Source organism: Vulpes vulpes, chromosome 1 (assembly GCF_048418805.1).
Source record: "Vulpes vulpes isolate BD-2025 chromosome 1, VulVul3, whole genome shotgun sequence".
Taxonomy (NCBI): Eukaryota; Metazoa; Chordata; class Mammalia; order Carnivora; family Canidae; genus Vulpes; species Vulpes vulpes.
Genome location: NC_132780.1, coordinates 171,477,700 through 171,499,734, shown reverse-complemented (window position 1 = coordinate 171,499,734; position 22,035 = coordinate 171,477,700). Strand labels below are relative to the sequence as shown.

At 34.9% G+C, this 22,035-nt stretch overlaps 1 protein-coding gene across 8 annotated transcripts in view; it reads left to right on the top strand.

The window, feature by feature from the left end:
• IBTK (inhibitor of Bruton tyrosine kinase) overlaps positions 1 to 22,035 on the top strand; it is a 98,922-nt gene that overhangs the window by 5,709 nt on the left and 71,178 nt on the right. For all 8 annotated transcript variants that reach the window (XM_026007409.2, XM_026007412.2, XM_072736061.1 and 5 more), the window contains exons 2-8: positions 4,503 to 5,197; positions 8,630 to 8,726; positions 9,852 to 9,976; positions 15,777 to 15,887; positions 17,980 to 18,150; positions 21,500 to 21,617; positions 21,730 to 21,910. In XM_026007409.2, coding sequence (XP_025863194.1) covers positions 4,877 to 5,197; positions 8,630 to 8,726; positions 9,852 to 9,976; positions 15,777 to 15,887; positions 17,980 to 18,150; positions 21,500 to 21,617; positions 21,730 to 21,910 — 1,124 coding nt within the window. In that variant the 5' untranslated portion in view covers positions 4,503 to 4,876. The remainder of the gene's footprint in view (positions 1 to 4,502; positions 5,198 to 8,629; positions 8,727 to 9,851; positions 9,977 to 15,776; positions 15,888 to 17,979; positions 18,151 to 21,499; positions 21,618 to 21,729; positions 21,911 to 22,035) is intronic.

Sequence of the window (22,035 nt, the reverse complement as noted above, 5' to 3'; positions counted from 1 at the left end):
GGTTTCCCTATATATACAGTAAACTCATCATATGTCCCTCTTTTTTTTTTTTTTGGTCCCTCTAAATAACTGCCTCATAAGTGTTTTTCTGGTCACTCAGTTGTATTTAAAAAATTAAAATGAGGGGTCCCTGGGTGGCTCAGTAATGTAAGTGTCTGCCTTCATCTCGGGTCATGATCCCAGGGCCCTGAGATGGAGCCCCGGGTCAGGTTTCCTGCTTGGCAGGGAGCCTGCTTCTCCCTCCCTCTGTTTCCTGCTCTCCTTGCTTGTGCGTGGGCTCTTTCTTTGTTTGTCAAATAAATAAATCATCTTTAAAAAATTAAAATGAATAAAGTATTTTGGGGAATTTAAGTTTTATTTTTAAAGTTCATTCAGTTTATTTCAAACAAAAAAAAAAGCCAATTGAACTAGTTCATCCATTTCTGCACCCCTACCCCCATCTTAGAAATATCAATCTGTTCTCTTTGTGAGCTTGTTTTGTTTTTTAAAAATACCACATATAAGAGTCATAAGCTATTTTCTTTCTTCTGACTTATTTCACTTAGCATAATGCCCTTGAGGTCCATCCAAGTTGTTGCAAATGGCAAGATTTCATTCTTTTTAATGGCCGAATAATATTCCGTTGTGTGTGTGTGTGTGTGTGTGTGTGTGTGCGCGCGCGCGCGCGCACGTGTGTATGTATAACTTTATCCATTTATCCATTGATGGATGCTTAGGTTGTTTCCATATCTTGGCTATTATAAATAATGCTACAGTGAACATGGGGAATCCATCTATCTTTTCAAGTTAGTGTTCTATTTTCTTTGGATAAATATCCGGAAACGGACTTGCTGGATCATATGGTAGTTCTGTTTTTAATTTTGGGGGGAGCCTCCATACTATTTTCCACAGTGGTTGTATCAGTTTACATTCCCATCAATAGTGTAAAAGGGTTCCTTTTTCTTTACATCTTTGCCAACAGTAATTATTTATTTATTTTTATAATAGCCATTCTGAAGGAGTGAGGTAAAATCTCATTGTGATTTTGATTTGCATTTTCGTGGTGATTAGTAATGTTGAGCATTTTTTATGTACCACTGGGCACATTTGGAAAATTGTCTATTTAGATCTTTTGCCCATTTTTTTTTTAATCAGATGGTTTGTTTTTTGCTCTTGAATTGTATGAGTTCTTTGAATATTTTAGATTGATTAGCCCTTTGTGAGATGTATGACTTGCAAAAATTTTTCTCCCATTCAGTAGGTTGGTTTTTCATTTTGTTGATGGTTTCCTTTGCTATGCAGGAGCTTTTTAATTTGATGTGGTGCCACTTGTTTATTTTTGCTTTTGTGGCTTTTGCTCTTGGTGTCAGATTAAAAAAATAAATTCCAAGACCGATGTCAGGGAGCTTACTGCCTCTTTTCTTTTGGGAGTTTTATGGTTTCAGGTCTTACAAGTGTTTAAAACCATCTGAGTTAATTTTGGGGTATGATTTAAGATAGGGAGCCAGTTTCATTTTGCCTGTGGCTGTCCAGTTTTTCAACACCCATCTATTGAAGAGATTGTCCTCTTGCCATTGTGTATTTTTGATTCCTTTGTTGTAGATCATGTATGCATGGATTTCTTTTCCATTGATCTATGTGTTTCTTTGTATGCCAATATCCTACTGTTTTAATTACTAGTTTGTAATATAGTTTGAAATCACAGGTTGTGCTGCTACCAGCCTTGGTCTTCTTTCTCAAGGTTGCTTTGGCTACTTGGAGTCTTTTTTGGTTTTAAGATTGTTCTGTTAAGTATTTATGATCAGTTCCTTGGAGAAGAGAATTTATATAGAATTTCTGTTATAAAAGTTTTAAAATGTAACCATTATGAAATGGATTGACTGGTTATTTAAAATACGGAGGACTGGGGTGGGCGCCTGGGTGGCTCAGTCCCATCTGCTTTTGACCCAGATCATGACCTCAAGGTCTTGGGATCAAGTTCCACAATAGGTTTCCTGCTCAGTGGGGTGTCTGCTTCTCCCTCTCCCCCTCCCCGTTCCTGCTGTCTCTCACTCTCTCTCTCAAATAAATAAATAAAATCTTAAAAAAAATCCAGAGGACTAAAATAAAATAAAATCCAGAGTACAAAAATATTGAAAGAAAAATAATTAGGAGATAATAAATAAAAAGATGATGGAGAAATGTTGAATGGAAAGTAGTTCACTCTAGATATAAAATTTCTAATATATAGGTGGTTAGTTTTCTAACAGGAAGTAAAGAAACTGAAGAATAGTAATTTATCATATCATATAGTTGACATTGTATTTCATTTCTCCAGATCTGAACAGGGGAAAGCAGACAGTGTAGCATATTGGAAAAAAAGGAAATAAAGGCTCTTATATGGTGGCTGAGTTTTCTAGATTTTCCTACAGCCTGTCTAATCAATATATTAGTATTTCTATTTTTTGGATGTTTATTTTTGAATAGGTATTCATGCTCATGGTAAAGCATTCAAAATTGGGTCATCGTAAAATATAAGTAAGTGTGCCTTCCATTTCTGTCTCCAGCTAGTGGTGCTCTTCTCCATAGGAACTACTGTTAACCATTTTCCTGTATATTCTTCGAGACATCTTTTGTACATATTCATGCATAATCATGTAAATACATATACATTTTTTCCAGAAAGAGTATTAATTTACATCTCATTTTAAAGAACATTGTACAGTGTATCTTAGAGATTATTTCATATAGTTATTATACTATTATTTATTATACATTATAAATAATGTATAATAGTTATTATACATTATAAATAATGTATAATAGTTATTATACATTATTTCATATACATAGTTGCTTCATTCTTTTTGATGCATGAATAATACTCTTTTGCATGGATATACTTTTAGCTATTTAGGGTTTTTCCATGCTTTACTATTTCAAACAATGACTCAGTGAATATTCTTGTACTTATGCCATTTCACACATAATGTAAGGTTTTACAAGATAAATTCCTAGAAGTAAAATTGTTTGGGTCAGAAAAAATGTGTATTTTACATTTTCATAACTATACCAAATTGCTCTCCAAAGAGATTGTATGAGTGTATATGTTTACTGGCAATGGAGTAGGTATGTATTTTCTTACAATCTTGTCAGTACATAATATCAACCTTTTGATCTTTGCTATCTTGTTAGATTAAAAAGTGGTATCTTATTATAGTTTTTTTTTAAGTTTTTATTTAAATTCCAGTTAGTTAACAGTGTTATATTAGTTTCATGGATACAATGTAGTGATTCAACAATTCCATGAATCACCCTTTGTTCATCACTGACAAGTGCACTCCTTAATCTCCATCGCCTATATAACCCTCCCCCCACCTCTCCTCTGGTAACCATCAGTTTGTTCTCTATAATTAAGGCTCTGTTTCTTGATTTTTCTCTTTTTTCCCTTTGCTCATTTGTTTCTTAAATTTCACATTTGAATGAAATCATATGGTATTTGTCTTTCTCTGACTGACTTTGCTTAAGCATTATACTCTCTAGCTCCATTCATGTTGTTGTATGGTATCTCATTATAGTTTTAATTTACATATCTTTTGAGTGAGATGAGTCTATTAAAAAAAACCTGTTTAAATTACCCCCCCCTTTTTTTTTTTGAAAATATCATATTCTTTGAGTTTTATTCTGTTGGTCTCTAATTTGTAGAGACTATATGGTAAGGTAGATTTTCTCCTTTTTTGTCTTAAATTTTTTTTAATGTAGGCTTTAAACTGATTAAATTTTTATAATTTTTATAATTCTCAAATTTCAGATTATGCTTTAAAAGTCCTCTTGTACTTTGAAATTGTAAAAAAGAATCTCCCATGCTTCTCGTGTTTTTATGGTATTATTTTTGTTTATCATTGCCCCATCTGGGATTTATATTGGTATAAGGTATAAATATCTAAAAGTTTTTTTTTCAGGTTGATACCTAGTGGTTTTGATACCTGATATTTAATTATCATCTGCTCGTATGGTAAAGGACTTTCCAGGCACAGAGAACATTATTACAGTGTCTAGGCCTTAATAAAAACTGAATGATGAGAGAGAGGATTCGCTTTTGTGGTGGTGATGGGTGGTGTTGGATGGTGATGGTGGTGAAATAATTTTAGGGGGTAAAGTTTTGAGATGGGATTGTTATAAAGATGGTAGAATTAAGTGTGCTTATAATTTGTGGGGACATAGCTAGTAGAGTGTAAAAATACAGGGGAGAAGGAATGAAGCTTTTGGAAAGAAAGCGATGGACTCCAAAGTACGGATACAGTGGTTGACCCCAAACAGGTGACTGGACAAAAGGCGGTAAAGCTGATTGATATAGTTCTAGAATTCTGTGGATGTGAAGTATGAAGGTGAAAAGGTGATACATTTTTATTTATGTGTTTCAAATAGGAATTGGGGGCACTTATTTTTTTAGGGGGCACTTAAATATAGAGGTAGTTGTAAAGCACTTGAGAGTGAGGGGTAAATTTTGTATTTTTTACTTTTTCTTTCTCTTTCTTTTATAGGTCACCCTTGCAATTATGGATATTTAAAAGGATCGGACAGTGTGGAGGGGGAGTTCCCCTCCTCACTCCCCCTTGGTGCTTGATTCCAGGAATAATTTATAAACTGTGGAAAGTTTTTTTTTTTAATAAAGAATTTGCATTTGATATAAACTTTATAGAACTATTTATAATTTTTTGATTTAAGTGCCAAAATAAATTGTACAAAGATATATAGTTTTATACTATTGCCATTTAGGATTTAAATTATAATCCTAAACAAGTCATTTATTCTCTATAAATCTTACTGAATAGCACCTTTTTGTCCTGGCTTTTTTATTTTTAAAAATTAGTCTTAACTATTTTGAAGAACTACTAAGCAGTATAAAACAATTAGGATGAATTCTTCCATCCCTGACTGCACATCAAAGTGTCGATCCCTGAAGCATGCTTTGGATGTCCTTTCTGTCGTAACAAAGGGGAATGAAAACCAGATTAAGGCCTTTCTCTCCAGTTATTGTTACAATGCTGCAACTATCAAAGATGCCTTTGGCAGAAACGCCCTCCACCTTGTTTCCTCCTGTGGAAAGAAAGGAGTATTAGATTGGCTTATTGAGAAAGGAGTGGATCTGCTAGTGAAAGACAAGGAATCAGGATGGACAGCTTTGCACAGAAGCATTTTTTATGGACATATTGATTGTGTTTGGTCTCTCTTGAAGGTAAGTATCATTTGTTTACTTAAAACTGTTTGGTATATGTTTTTCTTAGTCTGTTTCAAACACCCCATTTATTTTCCAGAGATTTGAGTTTGTTCTTATCAATTGTTTGTTATCTTTTACTATTGTAACTGACTGATCTTTAGAACTCAAATCCCATATATATTTTTATTTAGACTTTTTATGATGTAGATTTTAAGCATATACTAAAGTTCCAATACATAGTGGACTGTTGGCTAGTTATGTTATACATGTCCCTGCTGTCTTGTTTATCTCATACTATTTTGAAGTAAATCCCACACATTTTATCATTTCATCAGTATTATGTATCTTTTAGTATATTTTTAAAAAATATTTTATTTATTTATTCATGAGAGACACAGAGAGGCAGGGGGAGAAGCAGGCTCCATGTAGGGAGCCTGACGTGGGACTCAATCCCGGGTCTCCGGGATCACATCCTGGGCTGAAGGCAGGCGCTAAACCACTGAGCCACCCAGGCTGCCCATCTTTTAGTATTCTTTTTTTTTTTTTTTTTTAATCTTTTAGTATTCTTAAGAAAAATGATATACTTTTCTGTAACTGTTATTAGCTTTAAAAGGGCACTAGTTATTGAAATATAACATTTAGGGACTGTTTTTGGGTACCATGTTTCTTCTTGTTTGGCTAGGATATAGTATATAGTTGTAAAAAAAATAGAGTCAGTTTAATTGAATTGAAATTTCCCACTAAGTAAATGAAATCTAGGTTTGTTGTACTGTATAGTCAAATAATGAAGTTTTCTGAGATGTATCCCAATGTCATTTCACTGATGAATGCACGTTAACAGTCAAAAGTCAAAATGTTTTAACATTTTAGGCATTTTGTCGTGTTTGTAGAGGATACAGAGAAGAGCAAAACACTTCCTGTCCTCAAGGAATTTATGGTCACATTAGGGAGTTTATCTTCAGTGTCTTCATCTATTTTTGATTTTAAAGAAAGTTTACTAATAGTACTGGTAATTCCTCTTATATCTAAAACATTTGAATATTGGTTCAATTCCTTTTATTTTATACAGAAAGCTAGGTTGGTAAGAGTTAACACATCTTACCAGATCTACTCTTATCCTCTCCCACCTCTAAAACCTCACCTTTTTAACAGTTTCTGCTAGAAAGTTGGATGACTCCTAGTTCTGTCAAGCTTATGAGCATCCTTGGATTTTCTCTTGTCATAGGAGTTGCCATTCAGGTGTCAAGATTTGGGGCTTCAGTTTGAAATAGGGCCTGATCTGAATTTTGAACCTTCCTTCCCTTTGAAGTTTCATTTCCCTTTAGAAATCCTCATTCTTTCCTCCTTGGCTAAGAGAAGCCAGAAAATTGTGCCTTTGGCTACCTTGTGCTTGGCTTGATTGTCGTTTGTCATCATCAAAGCCCAACTGATCAATGATAGATATCTAAGAGTGGATACATTGCACTGGTAAAATTTTCTCACAGAAACCTTTTCCTATCCATTTAGTATTCATGTCTCAACATAGCATATCCTTTTTTCCTTTGACCTTTTAACATCATTTAATTGGGGTGTGCATGTCAATTCTATTTCTGGACAACTGTAGCATTTAAAGTATTATGACAACTGTAGCCCTTAAGGTATTATGGTTGGCAGAGAGAGACTATACACAAGTACACATTTTAAATAAATTGCATTTGATAACAACTTTATAGCTATAAGACTTTTTAATTACCAAAACAAATTGTACAATAAATATACACCTGTACTACCAGTTCCTGATTGCCAAAGATAAGAGAAACCTCAGCAGAAACTACTTGTCTACCAAAAACTGGAATAGAGACAGCCTATCTTATACATATCTTCTTTGACTCCTTGATTTCATGACAAGATGAGTGGCTATCAAAGACTCTTTATGCTTGTAGGGTCCTGTTGTATGTTATTGGTATATCATTGTTTTTTCATACAGATAGTTTACTTACATTTCTATTCTGGAAAAACTTGCTTTATTTTTATTTTTTTAAAGAGTTTATTTATTTTATTCATGAGAGACACAGAAAGAGAGGCAGAGACACAAGCAGAGGGAGAAGCAAGCTCCTCAAGGGGAGCCTGATGTAGGACTCAATCCCAGGACCCTGGAGATCACGACCTGAGCCAAAGGCAGATGCTCAACAACTGAGCAACCCAGGTGTCCCAAAACTGCTTTAACTTTCTTCATTTGTAAATAGAACTAACCTAATCATAAGGTTGTATGGATTAAATGCTCTGCTATTTGTAAAGTATTTGGAACAATTTTTTTTTTTTTTTGAGTGCCTGATGTGTTCCACTGATCTAGGCACTGATCTAGGTCATAGGGATATGTAATGAACACAATAGACAGGTTAAAATAGAGGTAAGTCTAATTGTTGAATGTCTTAATAAACTGTCAGCAAGTACCAAAAGTTCTTTTTTTTTCCAAAGATTATTCTCAAAAAGAACATTTTATATTTAAAAAACTGTAGTGAAGTAACAACAACATCAGTTGAACATTACTATCTGTCCCCCTTACCCCTCTTCTATTATATTTTAAAAGATAGAAAAGTATGGTGTTAGGGATAGGGTGTGCTAACTGCCTTATATAAGGGGGACAGAAAATGTTCTCTTTCATGTTTGATTTTGAACTGTGAAGATAAAAAAATCACTTTAAATTCATCCTTAAAACACATAGACACATTCCCAGATTTTTTTATTAGGATTTATAAGAAGCTACAATTAAACATTGCTTTAAAGTTTGAATACAAAGATGAAAACCTGTATCACACTAATAGAAATAAAGGAATAGAATTGTCTTAAATGTAAATAACAGACGTAACAAAATTCAAGGCAGGAAGAGATGCAGCCTAGATGATCACATCATATTTATAAACAGTAAATTCTGATATCAATATTGTCCTGCCATTACTTGAAGTCTTTATAGCTCTTAACTAAACTAGACATGGAGCATGGCTCTTTTTTTTTTTTTTTTTAATTTTTTTTTTTATTTATGATAGGCACACAGTGAGAGAGAGAGGCAGAGACACAGGCAGAGGGAGAAGCAGGCTCCATGCACCGGGAGCCCGACGTGGGATTTGATCCCGGGTCTCCAGGATCGCGCCCTGGGCCAAAGGCAGGCGCTAAACCGCTGCGCCACCCAGGGATCCCAGCATGGCTCTTTACATACATAAAGTATATGTGTGCAAGCACAGGCACATACAGAGAGACCCAGAACTAGGGCAGCCAGACTGTAGAAAATTTTCATCTCTAGTTCATTTTGATTTTAAATGTTACTTATTTGTTCATGTTTTCTAGTTCTTATTTTAAGAACTAGATTTTTGATTTTTTTTTTTTTTTTTGGTTCTCTTCTGTGTGTGAAAAAATGTGGGTGGGCATAGGAGGTAACATATTTGTATATTTATCTCTGTCTTTTTTTTTTAGCATGGTGTTAGTCTGTATATTCAAGACAAAGAAGGCTTGTCAGCTTTGGATCTTGTAATGAAGGATAGACCAACTCATGTAGTATTCAAAACTACTGGTAAGAAAGTTCCGCAAATATATTTCATGAAGATACAGCTGGGAAAATTTTAGTGAAACTTTGTTCATTTTAAAATACATGAGAAAATTTATTTTTGTGTGGATATCTGCAAAGAACTTTTATCTTGGTGTATGTTAGCTGATTATTTTGGGTTTTTATTCAGAACACTGATTTATTTTGTATTTTCAGTTTTAATCTATATTACGTCTGTGAGAATAAAAACATAGCCAAGTGGGAAGACAATTAGAATTGTAACTACTGTAAAGTAATTAATGTGCATCCAGAAAGCAACATCAGTACTTGAAGTAGAAGGGAAAAGGAAGTGATTCTGCTACTTTGATATCTTTTTGATTTTGCTTATTTCTCTAATTTGTGTGCCTTTGAACTTTGGAAATGGGAATTGGTGGAAAAGGAGAAGAGGTTTACATGAGTCCACTCTATAATTTGCATTTAAATAGTGAGCAAGCTAAATAAGGACACATTCTTTTTTCATTTTTATTTCTATCCTTGATACTGTAATGCAAGTTATAGTTATAATTCCATTCAAGAATGGTATGTTATATGCCTTCCAAAATAAAAATTAAGACTTAGATCATAAACTTAGCGGTGATTTTTTTTTTATTCCACTTTAATAGGTATCACTAGTGTGATTTTTACATCTATCAAGAGCAAACTATTGAAGTTAATATTTCTCTAGGAAAAGTAACTTAATGATACATTTGCTTCTTTTAGAACCTTTATATGTGTATATGTAACATATAAATAATATATATATGTATTAGTAACATTCTGTATTTAAGTAATTATTTTCATGGAAACTAAGTGGATACAGCAGGTGGTATTTTATTCATTTGGCAATTACCCTAGCTGCTAACAAAACCAGGAACAAGTATTAGATTCCTAACATTGAGACAGACTTGTGCTGATTTAGATTTTCTGGTATCTATTTCTAAAATTAGATAATATGTTAATAGTTTCATAATGTAAGAGATAAAGTTGACAGCGTCTTTCTAAATATGCTGGTTAAATTAGAGTCTGTGTTTGGGGTAAACTGATTAGTAGGGTATATAACTCAACTGTATTTGTTTTAAAATATTAAAGTATAAAAATTAATTTACATTTTAGATCCTACAGATGTCTACACCTGGGGAGATAATACAAATTTCACCCTGGGTCATGGAAGCCAGAATAGCAAACACCATCCAGAGTTGGTGGATCTGTTCTCCAGGAGTGGGGTTTATATCAAGCAGGTATTTTGAAGTGCAATGAGAACTTTCAGAGATTAAAATAACTTTTGTGTTTGATAGTTTATTTTTTATTTGGATTATGTTAACTTTGTGGAAGGGATAGTAACATTTTAATGAAGAAATTAATCAACAGAACTTCACTAATTCTATTTTAGATTTTGTTAGCTTTAATATTATTTAGATTGTGTTAAATGCCATAAAACTGAGATGTTTGTGCAAACAGTATTAGAAATTAGAAGGCAGTGTAGAGATACTACTTTAAAAGGCAAGAGCTTCTATTGATTTTCTAGCATTTGTTTTCATTTCACAAAAATTATAGTTCTTCACATTGTTTCTCAAGTGAATTTGTTGTTGAAACTCACTGTTAGTTTCAGGTGAGCAAACCTGAGTTCTTAAATATGGGTAATTATAAAATTTTGGTTGATATAATTGTACAGTTTTGGTCTTTGGTCTTCATTATGCTGAATCATGTTTTCCACCTCCGTGGATTTTGTTACTCTTAACATACTCAATTTATTCCATAACGCAGTGTGTGTGTGTGTGTGTGTGTGTGTGTGTGTGTGTGTGTGGTGTGTTCATCTGAGCTTACTAGGTCCTCATAATTCTTAAAATGCTATTCCACCCATTAGCAGCCACTAATGATTGATCACAGGGCACTTAGAAAAGATACCTCTTTTCCTTTTCTGAGATAATACATGGTGTAGTTACCTTGTATGAGCTGAGATTTTTCAGGAGCAAGGATTTTTAAACAAGAGTAAAAGAATAAATGGTAGCGCTAGGAAACCAGATATTGGTTATACCTTCAGGTCCTAAGATATATGTGTTATGGAAGAAATGAGCATATTTATCCTTTGTTAGGATGAAATAGTACACTTAAGGAGAGAGCTATACTTAAGGCAAGGAAGTGAGAATATTTTGTGAAGAGATTAAGGATCTAAGGAATTTGATTTACCACAGAATGAGATTGAAGCAAGCACTGGATACGTTATGAAGGAAAGCACTGTAAATTACAGTCAGAAAAGAAGACAAGTTTTATGGGAATATTTACTGAGCACCAGTTATACAGAGAGCCCCATTAGTAGTAATTGAAATGGACTGATTCTATACTCTAGAACTAAATGAATTAATATGGGGCAGATACTATTAATCTCAGCACAGTATATTCCAGAGAATTAAGATGAAAGGCATAATAAGTTATCTCCTTAAAAAAATTTGGAGGTTTGGGCAGCCCGGGTGGCTCAGCGGTTAACGCTGCCTTCAGCCCAGGGTGTGATCCCGGAGACCGGGGATCGAGTCCCACGTCGGGCGTCCTGGATGGAGCCTGCTTCTTCCTCTGCCTGTGTGTCTGCCTCTCTCTCTCTCTCTCTCTGTGTGTGTGTCTCTCATGAATAAATAAATAAAATCTTAAAAAAAAATTTAGAGGTTTTAAGGTTGGAAGACTTTTTTTTTTTTTTTAAGATTTTATTTATTCATGAGAGACACACACAGAGAGAGAGAGAGGCAGAGACACAGGCAGAGGGAGAAGCAGGCTCCATGCAGGGAGCCCGACGTGGGACTCGATACTGGGACTCTGGGATCACACCCTGAGCCAAAGGCAGATGCTCAACCGCTGAGCCACCCAGGCGTCCCAAGGTTGGAAGACTTAAACTCTGGTATTGGTTGTTTAATATAAGTCAGAAATAGAATGGCATTCTAATATTGAGTATAAAACCAAGCAAAATGTATTATTTCTGGTTTCAAAAAATGATTTTTCCTTTACAAATTCTAAATTTGTGTTACAAATATGAATATAATGTTGGGTTTTATTTTTAGACTTTTTGGTTATTTGCGGTATAATTAAATGAATTAATGACTTTTTTATTACTTAGATAAATATACGTATTCACAGAACTTACCAAGTAATTAAAAGACATGTGTGAATAGAGCTTGTAAGTCAGCTTCTAACTTTCTTATTTACCATAAGAACCTGATTTTCTGGAAAATAATTCTCCGATTGCTTTATTTTGTAATAATTTTTTATATCCAAAGTTAGAAATATTATAGGTGACATAAATGTAAAAGCACATAATTTTTAAAAAGAAAAAATGGTTTTTAAATGGTATTAAGGTAAAACTAATATACTGATATTAGATGGTTTGCAAAATAACAAAGTGTGGTGGAGGGGTTAAGTATGTATGTACATAAACAGGCATACTTTGTTTTATTGCACTTTGCTTTATTGGACTTCACAAACACTGGATTTTTTACAAATGGAAGGTTTATGGCAGTTTTGCATTGAGTAAGTCTTTGCCATTTTTCCAATAGCATTTCTTTACTTCGTGTCTCTGTGTCACATTTTGTTAATTCTCTCAATAATATCAAACTTTTTCATTAGTATTATACAGTTGACCCTTGAAGAACATGGAGGTCAGGACACTTGAACCCCTCCATTCAATCAAAAATCCATGCATAACTTCTGACTCACCAAAAACTTAACTGCTGTTGATTAGAAGTCTTACTGAGGAACATAGTCAATTAGCACATACTTATATGCATTATACACTGTATTCTTACAGTAAGGTAAGGTGGGGAAAAGAAAATGTTATTAAGAAAGTCATAAGGAAAGAGAATACATTTAAAGTATTATACTATATTTCCTGGAAAAATATCTGCTTATAAGTAGATACACACTGAAGCTCAAACCGGTGTTGTTCAGAAGTCATTTGTATTTGTTCTGGTGATATGTGATCAGTGATCTTTGATATTACTATTGTAATTGGTTTTGGGTACCACAAAGTGCATCCATATAAGATGGTGAACTTAATTGATAAATGTGTGTGTTCTCACTGCTCCACTGGCCATTGTTCCCTATTTCTCTACCTTTTCTTGGGCCTCCTTAATTCTCTGAGACACAGATTATTGAAATTAGTTCTGTTAAGACTCTGCAATGTCCTCTAAGTGTTTAAGTGAAAGGAAGAATTGAATGTCTCTCACTTTAAATCAAAAGCTAAAAATGATTAAGCTTAGAGAGTAAAGTGTGCCAAAAACTGAGATAGGTGGAAAGGTAGGCCTTCTGAACCAGCAAGTTGGCCAAGTTGTGAATTCAAAGGAAAAGTTCTTGAAAGAAAAGAAAAGTGCTACTCCAGTGAACACACAAATCGTAAGAAAGTGAAACAGCCTTATTACCGGTATATAGAAAGTTTTAGTGACCTTAGTATAAGATCAAACCAGACACAACATTCCCTTCAGCCAAAGCCTAATCCAGAGCAAGGCCTTTAACTCTCTTCAATTCTGTGAAGGCTAGGAGAGGCGAGGAAGTTGCAGAAGAAAATTTGAAGCTAGGAGAGTTTAGTGAGTTCATGAAGTTTAAGGAAAGAAGCCGTCTTGCTAACATCAAAGTGCAAGGTGAAGCAGAAGGTGCTGATGTAGATGCCCCAACAAGTTATCCCAAAGATCCAGCCAAGACAATGCAGGCTGCTGCACTAAACAACAGATTTTCAATGTGGACAGACAGCTTTCTATTGGGAGAGGTCAGTGAGTGGCTTCAAAGCTTCAAAGGACAGGCTGATTGTCTTGTTAGGGGCTAATGTAGCTGGTGAAGCCAGTGTTCACTTAACAATACTAAAAATCCTAGGGTTCTTAAGAATAATGCTAGATGTCTTCTGCTTGTGCTCTAAAACTAGAACAGAGCCTGGTTGATAGCATATCTGTTTACTGCATGGTTTACTGAATATATGTCTTAAGCCCACTGTTGAGACCTACTGCTCAGAAAAAAAGATTCTTTCAAAACATTACTGCTCATTGATGATGCACCTTGTCACCTGGGAGCTCTGATGGAGATGTACAATGTGATTGATGTTGTTTTCTTGCCTGCTAAGGCAGCATTCATTCTGTGGCCCATGGATCAAGGAGTCATTTTTGACTTTCAAGTCTTATTATTTAAGAAGCATGTTTCATATGGCTATAGTTGCCATAGATAGTGATTCTTCTTAAGGGTCTGGGCAAAGTAAACAGAAAATCTTCTGGAAAGAAAACAGAAAAACGTTCCAGATGCCATGAACATTTGTGATTCACGGAAAGATGTGAAAATATCCACATCACAGGAGTTTAGAAGAAATTTGATTCTAGCCCTCATGGACGACTTTGAGGGGTTCAGGTCTTCACTGGGGAAAGTAAGTGCAGATGTGGTAGAAATAGCAAGAGAACTAGAATTAGAAGTGGAGCCTAAAGATGGGACTGCATCGTTGCCATCTCATGATCAAACTTGACGGGTTGAGGAGCTGCTTCTTATGGATGAGCAAAAGGTGTGGTGTCATGAGATGCATTCTACTCCTGGCGAAGATGCTGTAAAGACTGTTCAAATGCCACTAAGGATTTAGAATATGATATAAACTTAGTTGATAAAGCAGTGGCAGGGTTTGAGGATTGACTTCAGTTTTTATTTTTTTTTATTTTTTATTTTTTTAAATTTTTATTTATTTATGATAGTCACAGAGAGAGAGAGAGGCAGAGACATAGGCAGAGGGAGAAGCAGGCTCCATGCACCGGAAGCCCGACGTGGGATTCGATCCCAGGTCTCCAGAATCGCGCCCTGGGCCAAAGGCAGGCGCTAAACCGCTGTGCCACCCAGGGATCCCTTGACTTCAGTTTTTAAAGAAGTTCTACTGTGGGTAAAATGCTATCAAATAGCATGGCATGCTAGAGAGAAAACATTCATGAAAGGATGAGTCTGTTGGTTTGGTTAACTTCATTGTTGAATTGTTTTAAGAAGTTGCCATAGTCTTCCCCACTTTCAGCAACCACCACCTTGATCAGTCAGCAGCCATCAACACTGAGGCAAGACCATCCCCCAGTAAAAAGTTTATGACTTGCTGAAACATCTGATGATGGTTTAGTACTTTCTAGTACTAAAGTATTTTTAAAACTAAGATAAGAGCATTATTTTTTTAAAGACCCAGTACTATTGCTTACTTAACAGACTACAGTATAATAGAAACATAACTTTTATATGCTCTTGGAAACCAAAAATTAATTTGACTCACTTTACCGAGAAATTTTCCCTATTGTGCTAATCTGGAACCAAATCCACAATATCTACGAGATATGCCTGTACTTAAAACTGCTATTGGTTTCATATTATTGCGTTCCATGAAGTTTAGTCCTTTAATTAGCCTTCTGATAAGGGTATGTGAATATATAATTGCATGTCAATAGGGCAAGGAGGGTTTGGAAAGATGGCAGGTAGAAAAGGAAATGGGGAAGAGGGTAAAACTTGAAAATAAGTTTTATTTAAAGCCATGTAATGATATTAAAGGTATATTAGACAGAAACAGATATTGAAAGGACATACTATTGAACCACCAAACCCTGTATAGGCAATACCTTTTAAAAAATATTCTTAAGCCATATGTACTGTTTTCTTTAATAACATGTTAGTATTTTTGATGTTTGTGCTTCATGTTGTACTGCTTCGTTCTTGTTTGTGATTTTATAGTTGGGAAACAGCTGACTACTGCTTTTCCTAGTTGAATGCTTGAGATTTGCATTATCCTTTGTTTAGTGTCTTTTGTGGGTAATATATACTTAATTTCTTTTTTCCTTTTCCCATTTATCAGCATTTGTAGACATAGTTTTAAAATTGTATTTTTAATATTTATTATAGAACTATATATTATAGTACATACATATATATACAAAATAGAATATATAATGAATCCCCACATACATGTCATCCAGCTTAAATAGCAGTATTCTGTAATTTATTCTTTTTATAAAAGTTATTTTATTCAGAGAAATTTAATCATATTCTTTTGTTTTCTCCTAGGTGGTGCTTTGTAAATTTCATTCAGTGTTTCTTTCTCAGAAAGGGCAGGTTTATACCTGTGGTCATGGTCCTGGAGGACGTTTAGGCCATGGAGATGAACAGACATGCTTGGTAATTGAAATGTCATTACCCATCTTAGGTAACTTCAGTAAAATTTCCCTAAAATGGAAGCTTCCGTTAACTAAAGAGATATCGTTTTTAACCTACTATAAGCAGAGAGTAATATAACAGTTGATTATAGAGTTAAAAAATTAGTTGTGGTGCCTGGGTGGCTCAGTTAAGCCTCTGATTCTTGGTTTCAGCTCAGGTTGTGCTTTCTGGGTCTTGGGACAGAGCCTTGAGTTGGGCTCACTGCTCAGCAGGGAGTTTTCTTCCCTTTTACCCCTAATCTGCGCTTTTGCACAAACTCTCTCTCTGAAATAAATAAATCTTAAAAATCGTTTAAAAAAAGATCATTTAGTTTCCTTGCATATCATGTTTAAAGTATTTAGATAGAGTTCTTTTTTAAAAAAATTTTTTAAAGATAATATTTTATTTATTCATGAGAGACACAGAGAGAGAGGCAGAGACATAGGCAGAGGGAGAAGCAGGCTCCACATTGGAAACCTGATGTGGGACTCAATCCTGGAACCCCGGGATCACGCCCTGAGCCAAAGGCAGACGCTCAACTGCTGAGCCACCCAGGCGTTCTGAAGCATCAAAGAAAAATTATATTTTGCATATAGCAAATATTAAGACAGGAGAGCATATAAATAAGCTTTAAAATATTTCCATATTTGAAATTTTAAAAGTCAGACTAATTATAAAGCCCTTTTCTTGAAGTAGTCCTGGTTTTTATTTATTTACTTTTCAGTTCTCATCAAAGTATTTGTGGCCTACCAGTTGAGTTGGGGCCTCTGGGTGGCTCATTTGGTTGAGCCTCCAAATCTTGGTTTCAGATCAGGTCATGATCTCATGGATTGTGAGAATCAGCTCTGGGTAGGGCTCTTTACTCAGGGGGACATCTGCTTGAAGATTCTTTCCCTCTTTCCTTCCCTCCTCTTATGTTCATGTGTTCTCTCTCTAAAATAAATCAGTCTTTAAACAAAAATAAAAGTTGAGCCTGTGTTTTCATTGTATAATCAAAGATTGACTCTTACGCTACTGAAACTGTTAATTGGAAGAAACCTAAATAATTATTGCATTAAAAAAATTGCCTAGTAGATTATTTTTAAGGTAAAATTTTTTGACAGGATTACTGCTATATTTATCTATTAAAGGGTGCTTTGAAAAGAAGAGAGAGCTATAATAACAGCTTCCAATTTTCCTGGGTTTATTATGTTCTAGGCATCAGTGATGCTTTTCGTACGGTATCATTGACTTAAGCCTCACAAACAACCCTGTGAGATTACAGACATTATTGTCTTCATTTTATGCAATGTCAGAGACTTGTTTTTTTTACTTACCAACTCATTTACTCTTCACACCTGTATTTTCCTGTATTTTTATTTATTTTTTCAATATATCAGTGAATACTTTAGCTGAAGACTTATTTATACCAAACAAATTTATACTTGGTGTATGATAAGGGCTCAAAAATCATTTGTTGGATTGAATTATTTTACTGAAATGTCTTACTGGGTTTTGCATTTTACTCATAAACCAATGTCCATATCCTGTTAAACTTTTTTTTTTTTTTTTTTTAAGATTTTATTTATTTATTCATGAGAGACATAGAGGCAGAGACACAGGCAGAGGGAAAAGCAGGCTCCACGCAGCGAACCCGATGTGGGACTCGATCCTGGGATTCCAAGACCACACCCTGGGCCGAAGGCAGGCGCTAAACCGCTAAGCCACTCAGGCATCCCCCCTAAACTTTTTAAAAAAGTTTATTTTTTTAAGATTTTATTATTTATTCATGAGAGACACGGAGAGAGAGGAAGAGACACAGGCAGAGGGAGAAGCAGGTTCTATGCAGGGAGCCTGATGTGCGACTTGATCCCAGGTCTCCAGGATCACACCTTGGGCTGAAGGCAGCACTAAACCGCTAGGCCACCGGGGCTGCCCCCTATCCTGTTAAACATATCCCTTGCTAAATTGTAGAGTTTACCTATGATATGTCAGCCATTTATTAGTTATGTCATTTTGGAAATGGGATCACCAGATTCTGTTTGCATTTTGGTATAAATGGTTAATATATACTAAAGATACTTTTATTTTGTAGATTCCTAGGCTTGTGGAAGGACTGAGTGGTCATACTTGTTCCCAAGTGGCAGCCGCTAAGGATCATACTGTTGTACTGACTGAAGATGGATGTGTTTATACATTTGGTTTGAATATTTTTCATCAATTAGGAATTATTCCTCCACCTTCCAGTTGTAATGTACCCAGACAGGTAAGCTTCCTTTTTTAAAACAAGGTGACTATTTGCTATAAAACCTGTATGGACAAAAAGATGGAAGATACTGACATGTAACTTATTTTACTTATATTTAATGGTATATACTTTATTTTCCACAGGAGATACTAAGCAGGGTATAAATCAGTATTTGTTTGGAGTAAGAGAAAGCGTTTGGGAAATTAGGCCCAAAAAGTTCTGTAGTTTAAACTTTTTTATTTATAAGCAGAGGGGGATCCACATTTTTGGGGTTTAAAACAAATAATTTTGAGGCCCTCCTTAAGAAAACATGAAATTTATGGGGGCTCCTGGGTGGTTTAGAGTTTGAGTGTCTGCCTTGAGCTCAGGGTATGATGATCCTGGGTCCTGAGATCAAGTCTCGCATCGGGCACCCTGCATGGAGCCTGCTTCTCCCTCTGCTTCTGTCTCTGCCTCTCTCTCTCTGTGTCTCTCATGAATAAGTAATTGAAGTCTTTAAAAAAGAATAATAAATGCAAAATGTGCCGTATAAGTGAGTTATCCAGAAGTCCAAGCTTATTGGGCTAGGACTGGTGCTTTAAATTAATATGTTGCTAGAATCATCACTCAATAACAAATGTGTTTCCAATTTGTAAATTTTGTATTTCAGAGATTAAATTTCTTTACTGGTTTAATCCTCTGGATTTAAAATTATTATTAGATACACAGTTTTTATTAATAAGCTTTTAAATCTAATGTTTTTCCATTCTGGATGACTAATGAATTGATAGGAATTACTGAGAAATAGAGGTAGCCTCCAGTATGTGGTACTTTTTGGTTGGAGGATCCATTTTCTATAATCATGAAATTTGTGGATATTAATCATTTTGTAGATTTCTTTATAAATGGTAGATTTTATTCTTGTTTTTATTATTAGTGTTATGTGGCTATCTTGGAGCTTTAGGTTGACATGGACATATCTAGTATTCTCCATTTTGCATCCCTTGGAGCCATTTGGCAATGTGCAGAGACATTTTTAGTTGTCACAGCTGGGGGTGGGGTTGGGAGTAGTGCTACTGACATCTAGTAGGTAGAGTTCAGGGGTGCTGCTAAACCTGTAGTTTATAAGGTAGTCCCCCACAGCAAAGGTTCATCTGACTGAAAAATGTCAGTAGTGCCGCTGTTGGGGGACCCTGAATATGTCCAATAGTTTTTCTTTAATTTATTTTCATTTTCTTCTATTTTTTTTTCAACATAGGAAGTGCACTCTTTAATCTCTATCACCTGTGTCACTCATTCCCCCAGGCACCTCCCCTCTGTTGACCATCAGTTTGTTGTCTATAGATAAGAGTTGTCATCTTGATTTGTCTTTCTCTCTCTCCTTTTTCTTTGCTCATTTTTTTCCCTTAAATTCCATGTGAGTGAGATCATGGTATTTGTCTTTCCCTGACTAACTTTCTTTTGCTCAGCATTGTACTCTATCCCTGTTGTTACAAATGGCAAGATTTCATTCTTTTTTATGGCTGAATAGTATTCCATTGTGTATATACACACCACATCTTTATGCATTCATTTATTGAGGGACACTTGGCTGTTTCCATAGTTTGGCTATTGAAAATAATGCTGTAGTAAACATAGGGGTGCATGTATCCCTTTAAATTAGTGTTTCTTTTCTTTTTTTTTTTTTTAATTAGTGTTTCTGTATTCTCTGGTTAAATACCCAGTAATATGATTCCTGGATCATAGGGTAGTTTTATTTTTAATTTTTTAAGGAACCTTCATATTGTTTTACATAATGGCTGCAATAGTTTGCATTCCCACCAACAGTGCAAGAGGGTTCCCTTTTTTCCACATCCTTGCCAGCGCTTGTTACTTGTGTTTTTTATTTTAGCCATTCTGACAGGTGTGAGGTGATACCTCATTGTATTTTTGATTTGTATTACCTTGATAATGAGCATCGTTTTATTGTCTTTCGGCCATCTATGTATGTCTTCTTTGGAGAAATGTCTATTCGTGTCTTCTGCCCATTTTTTATTTTTTTATTTTATTTTTTCTGCCCATTTTTTAATTGGATTATTTTTTTTTTTGAGTATTGAGTTTTTTTGAGTATTGAGTTGTAGGAGTTCTTTATATATTTTGGATACTAAACCTTTATTGAATATGTCATTTGCAAATATCTTCTTTCATTCCATAGGTTGCTTTTTAGTTTTTATTGATTGTTTCCTTTGTTGTGTAGAAACTTTTTATTTTGATGTGGTCTCAGTAGTTTATTTCTTTTTTTTTTTTTTTTTAATTTTTTCTTTATTTATGATAGTCACACACAGAGAGAGAGAGAGGCAGAGACACAGGCAGAGGGAGAAGCAGGCTCCATGCACCAGGAGCCCGACGCGGGATTTGATCCTGGGTCTCCAGGATCGCGCCCTGGGCCAAAGGCAGGCGCTAAACCGCTGCGCCACCCAGGGATCCCCAGTAGTTTATTTCTGCTTTTGTTTCCCTTATCTCAGGAGACATATCTAGAAAAAAGTTGCTACAGCCAGTGTCAGAGACCTTATTGCCTGTGTTCTCTTCAAGGATCTTTGTGGTTTCAGGTCTCACATTTAGGTCTTTAATACATTTTGAGTTTAGTTTTGTGTATGGTGAGAGAAAGTGGTCCAGTTTCATTCTTTGCGTGTTTCTCTCCAGTTTTCTCAATAAGATTTGTACGAAAAAGACAAAACGATTGTCTTTTTCCCCATTGTAAACATTCATTCTTCCTTTGTTGAGGATTAATTGGCCACATAATTGTGGGTTTATTTCTGAATTTTCTGTTCTTTTCCATCGATGTATGTGTCTCTTTTTATGCTAATACCATACTGTTATAGTTACTGTTGTTTTGTAATATAACTTGAAATCTGGAATTGTGATACCTCCAGTTTTGGTTTTCTTTTTTGAGATTGCTTTGGCTATTCCTGGGATGCAAGTGTGATTCAGTATTCATACAAGAATCATTGTGATACATCACATTAGTAAGAGTCAGCTGGCTGTAAAATCAATAGTGCCACTGTTGAATATGTCACATTTAAAAGTGTTGAATTTTCTGATAGAATGAGAATCCTTGTTTTGCATGTTGCTTGTTGAAAAGTTGAATGATTTGTTTTTTATACTGTTAATTTTTTATATATTAAAACTGCTGACTTAAAGATGCTGCTTCAAAAAGCTTGTGTTCTGAGAAGGATTGGAGTCTCAGTGTTAGTGCTGAGATCTTCAGTGAATTCTGGCATTAGAACATGAGGGGGCACTGGTAGTGGGTATGTCATATATTTGCTACTCTGGTCTACTGGATCTTTAAAAAATTATTCTAGTACTTGGTAATATAATAAACTGCTGTCTTACTTATCTTTTTGAATAGATGCAGGCAAAATATCTGAAAGGAAGGACAATCATTGGAGTAGCCGCAGGCAGGTTTCATACAGTGCTGTGGACTAGAGAAGCTGTTTACACTATGGGACTAAATGGTGGACAACTGGGTGAGAAATCTTGATGACAATATCTGAAAAGTAAATCACATTTTTAAAACAATAAAAAATTTAAAAATTTTTTAAAAATATTTTTTTTTTATTTATTTGTCTGGTTTTTTAGGTTATTTGCCAGATCCCAATGGAGAAAAGTATGTAACTGCTCCTCGTCAAGTCTCTGCCCTTCATCATAAGGATATCACTTTGTCTTTAGTTGCTGCAAGTGATGGGGCCACAGTCTGTGTTACCACAAGGGGAGATATTTACTTACTTGCAGACTATCAGTGCAAGAAGATGGCTTCTAAGTATGTTATGTGTATTTTTGTAAAGAAATATAATTTTAATAATAATAATTCAATTCTTCCAGCAAGACTTTGAGTATAAGTTTTATGTGCTATGTTCTAGAGTGTCAGATGAAGAAAACTGAATG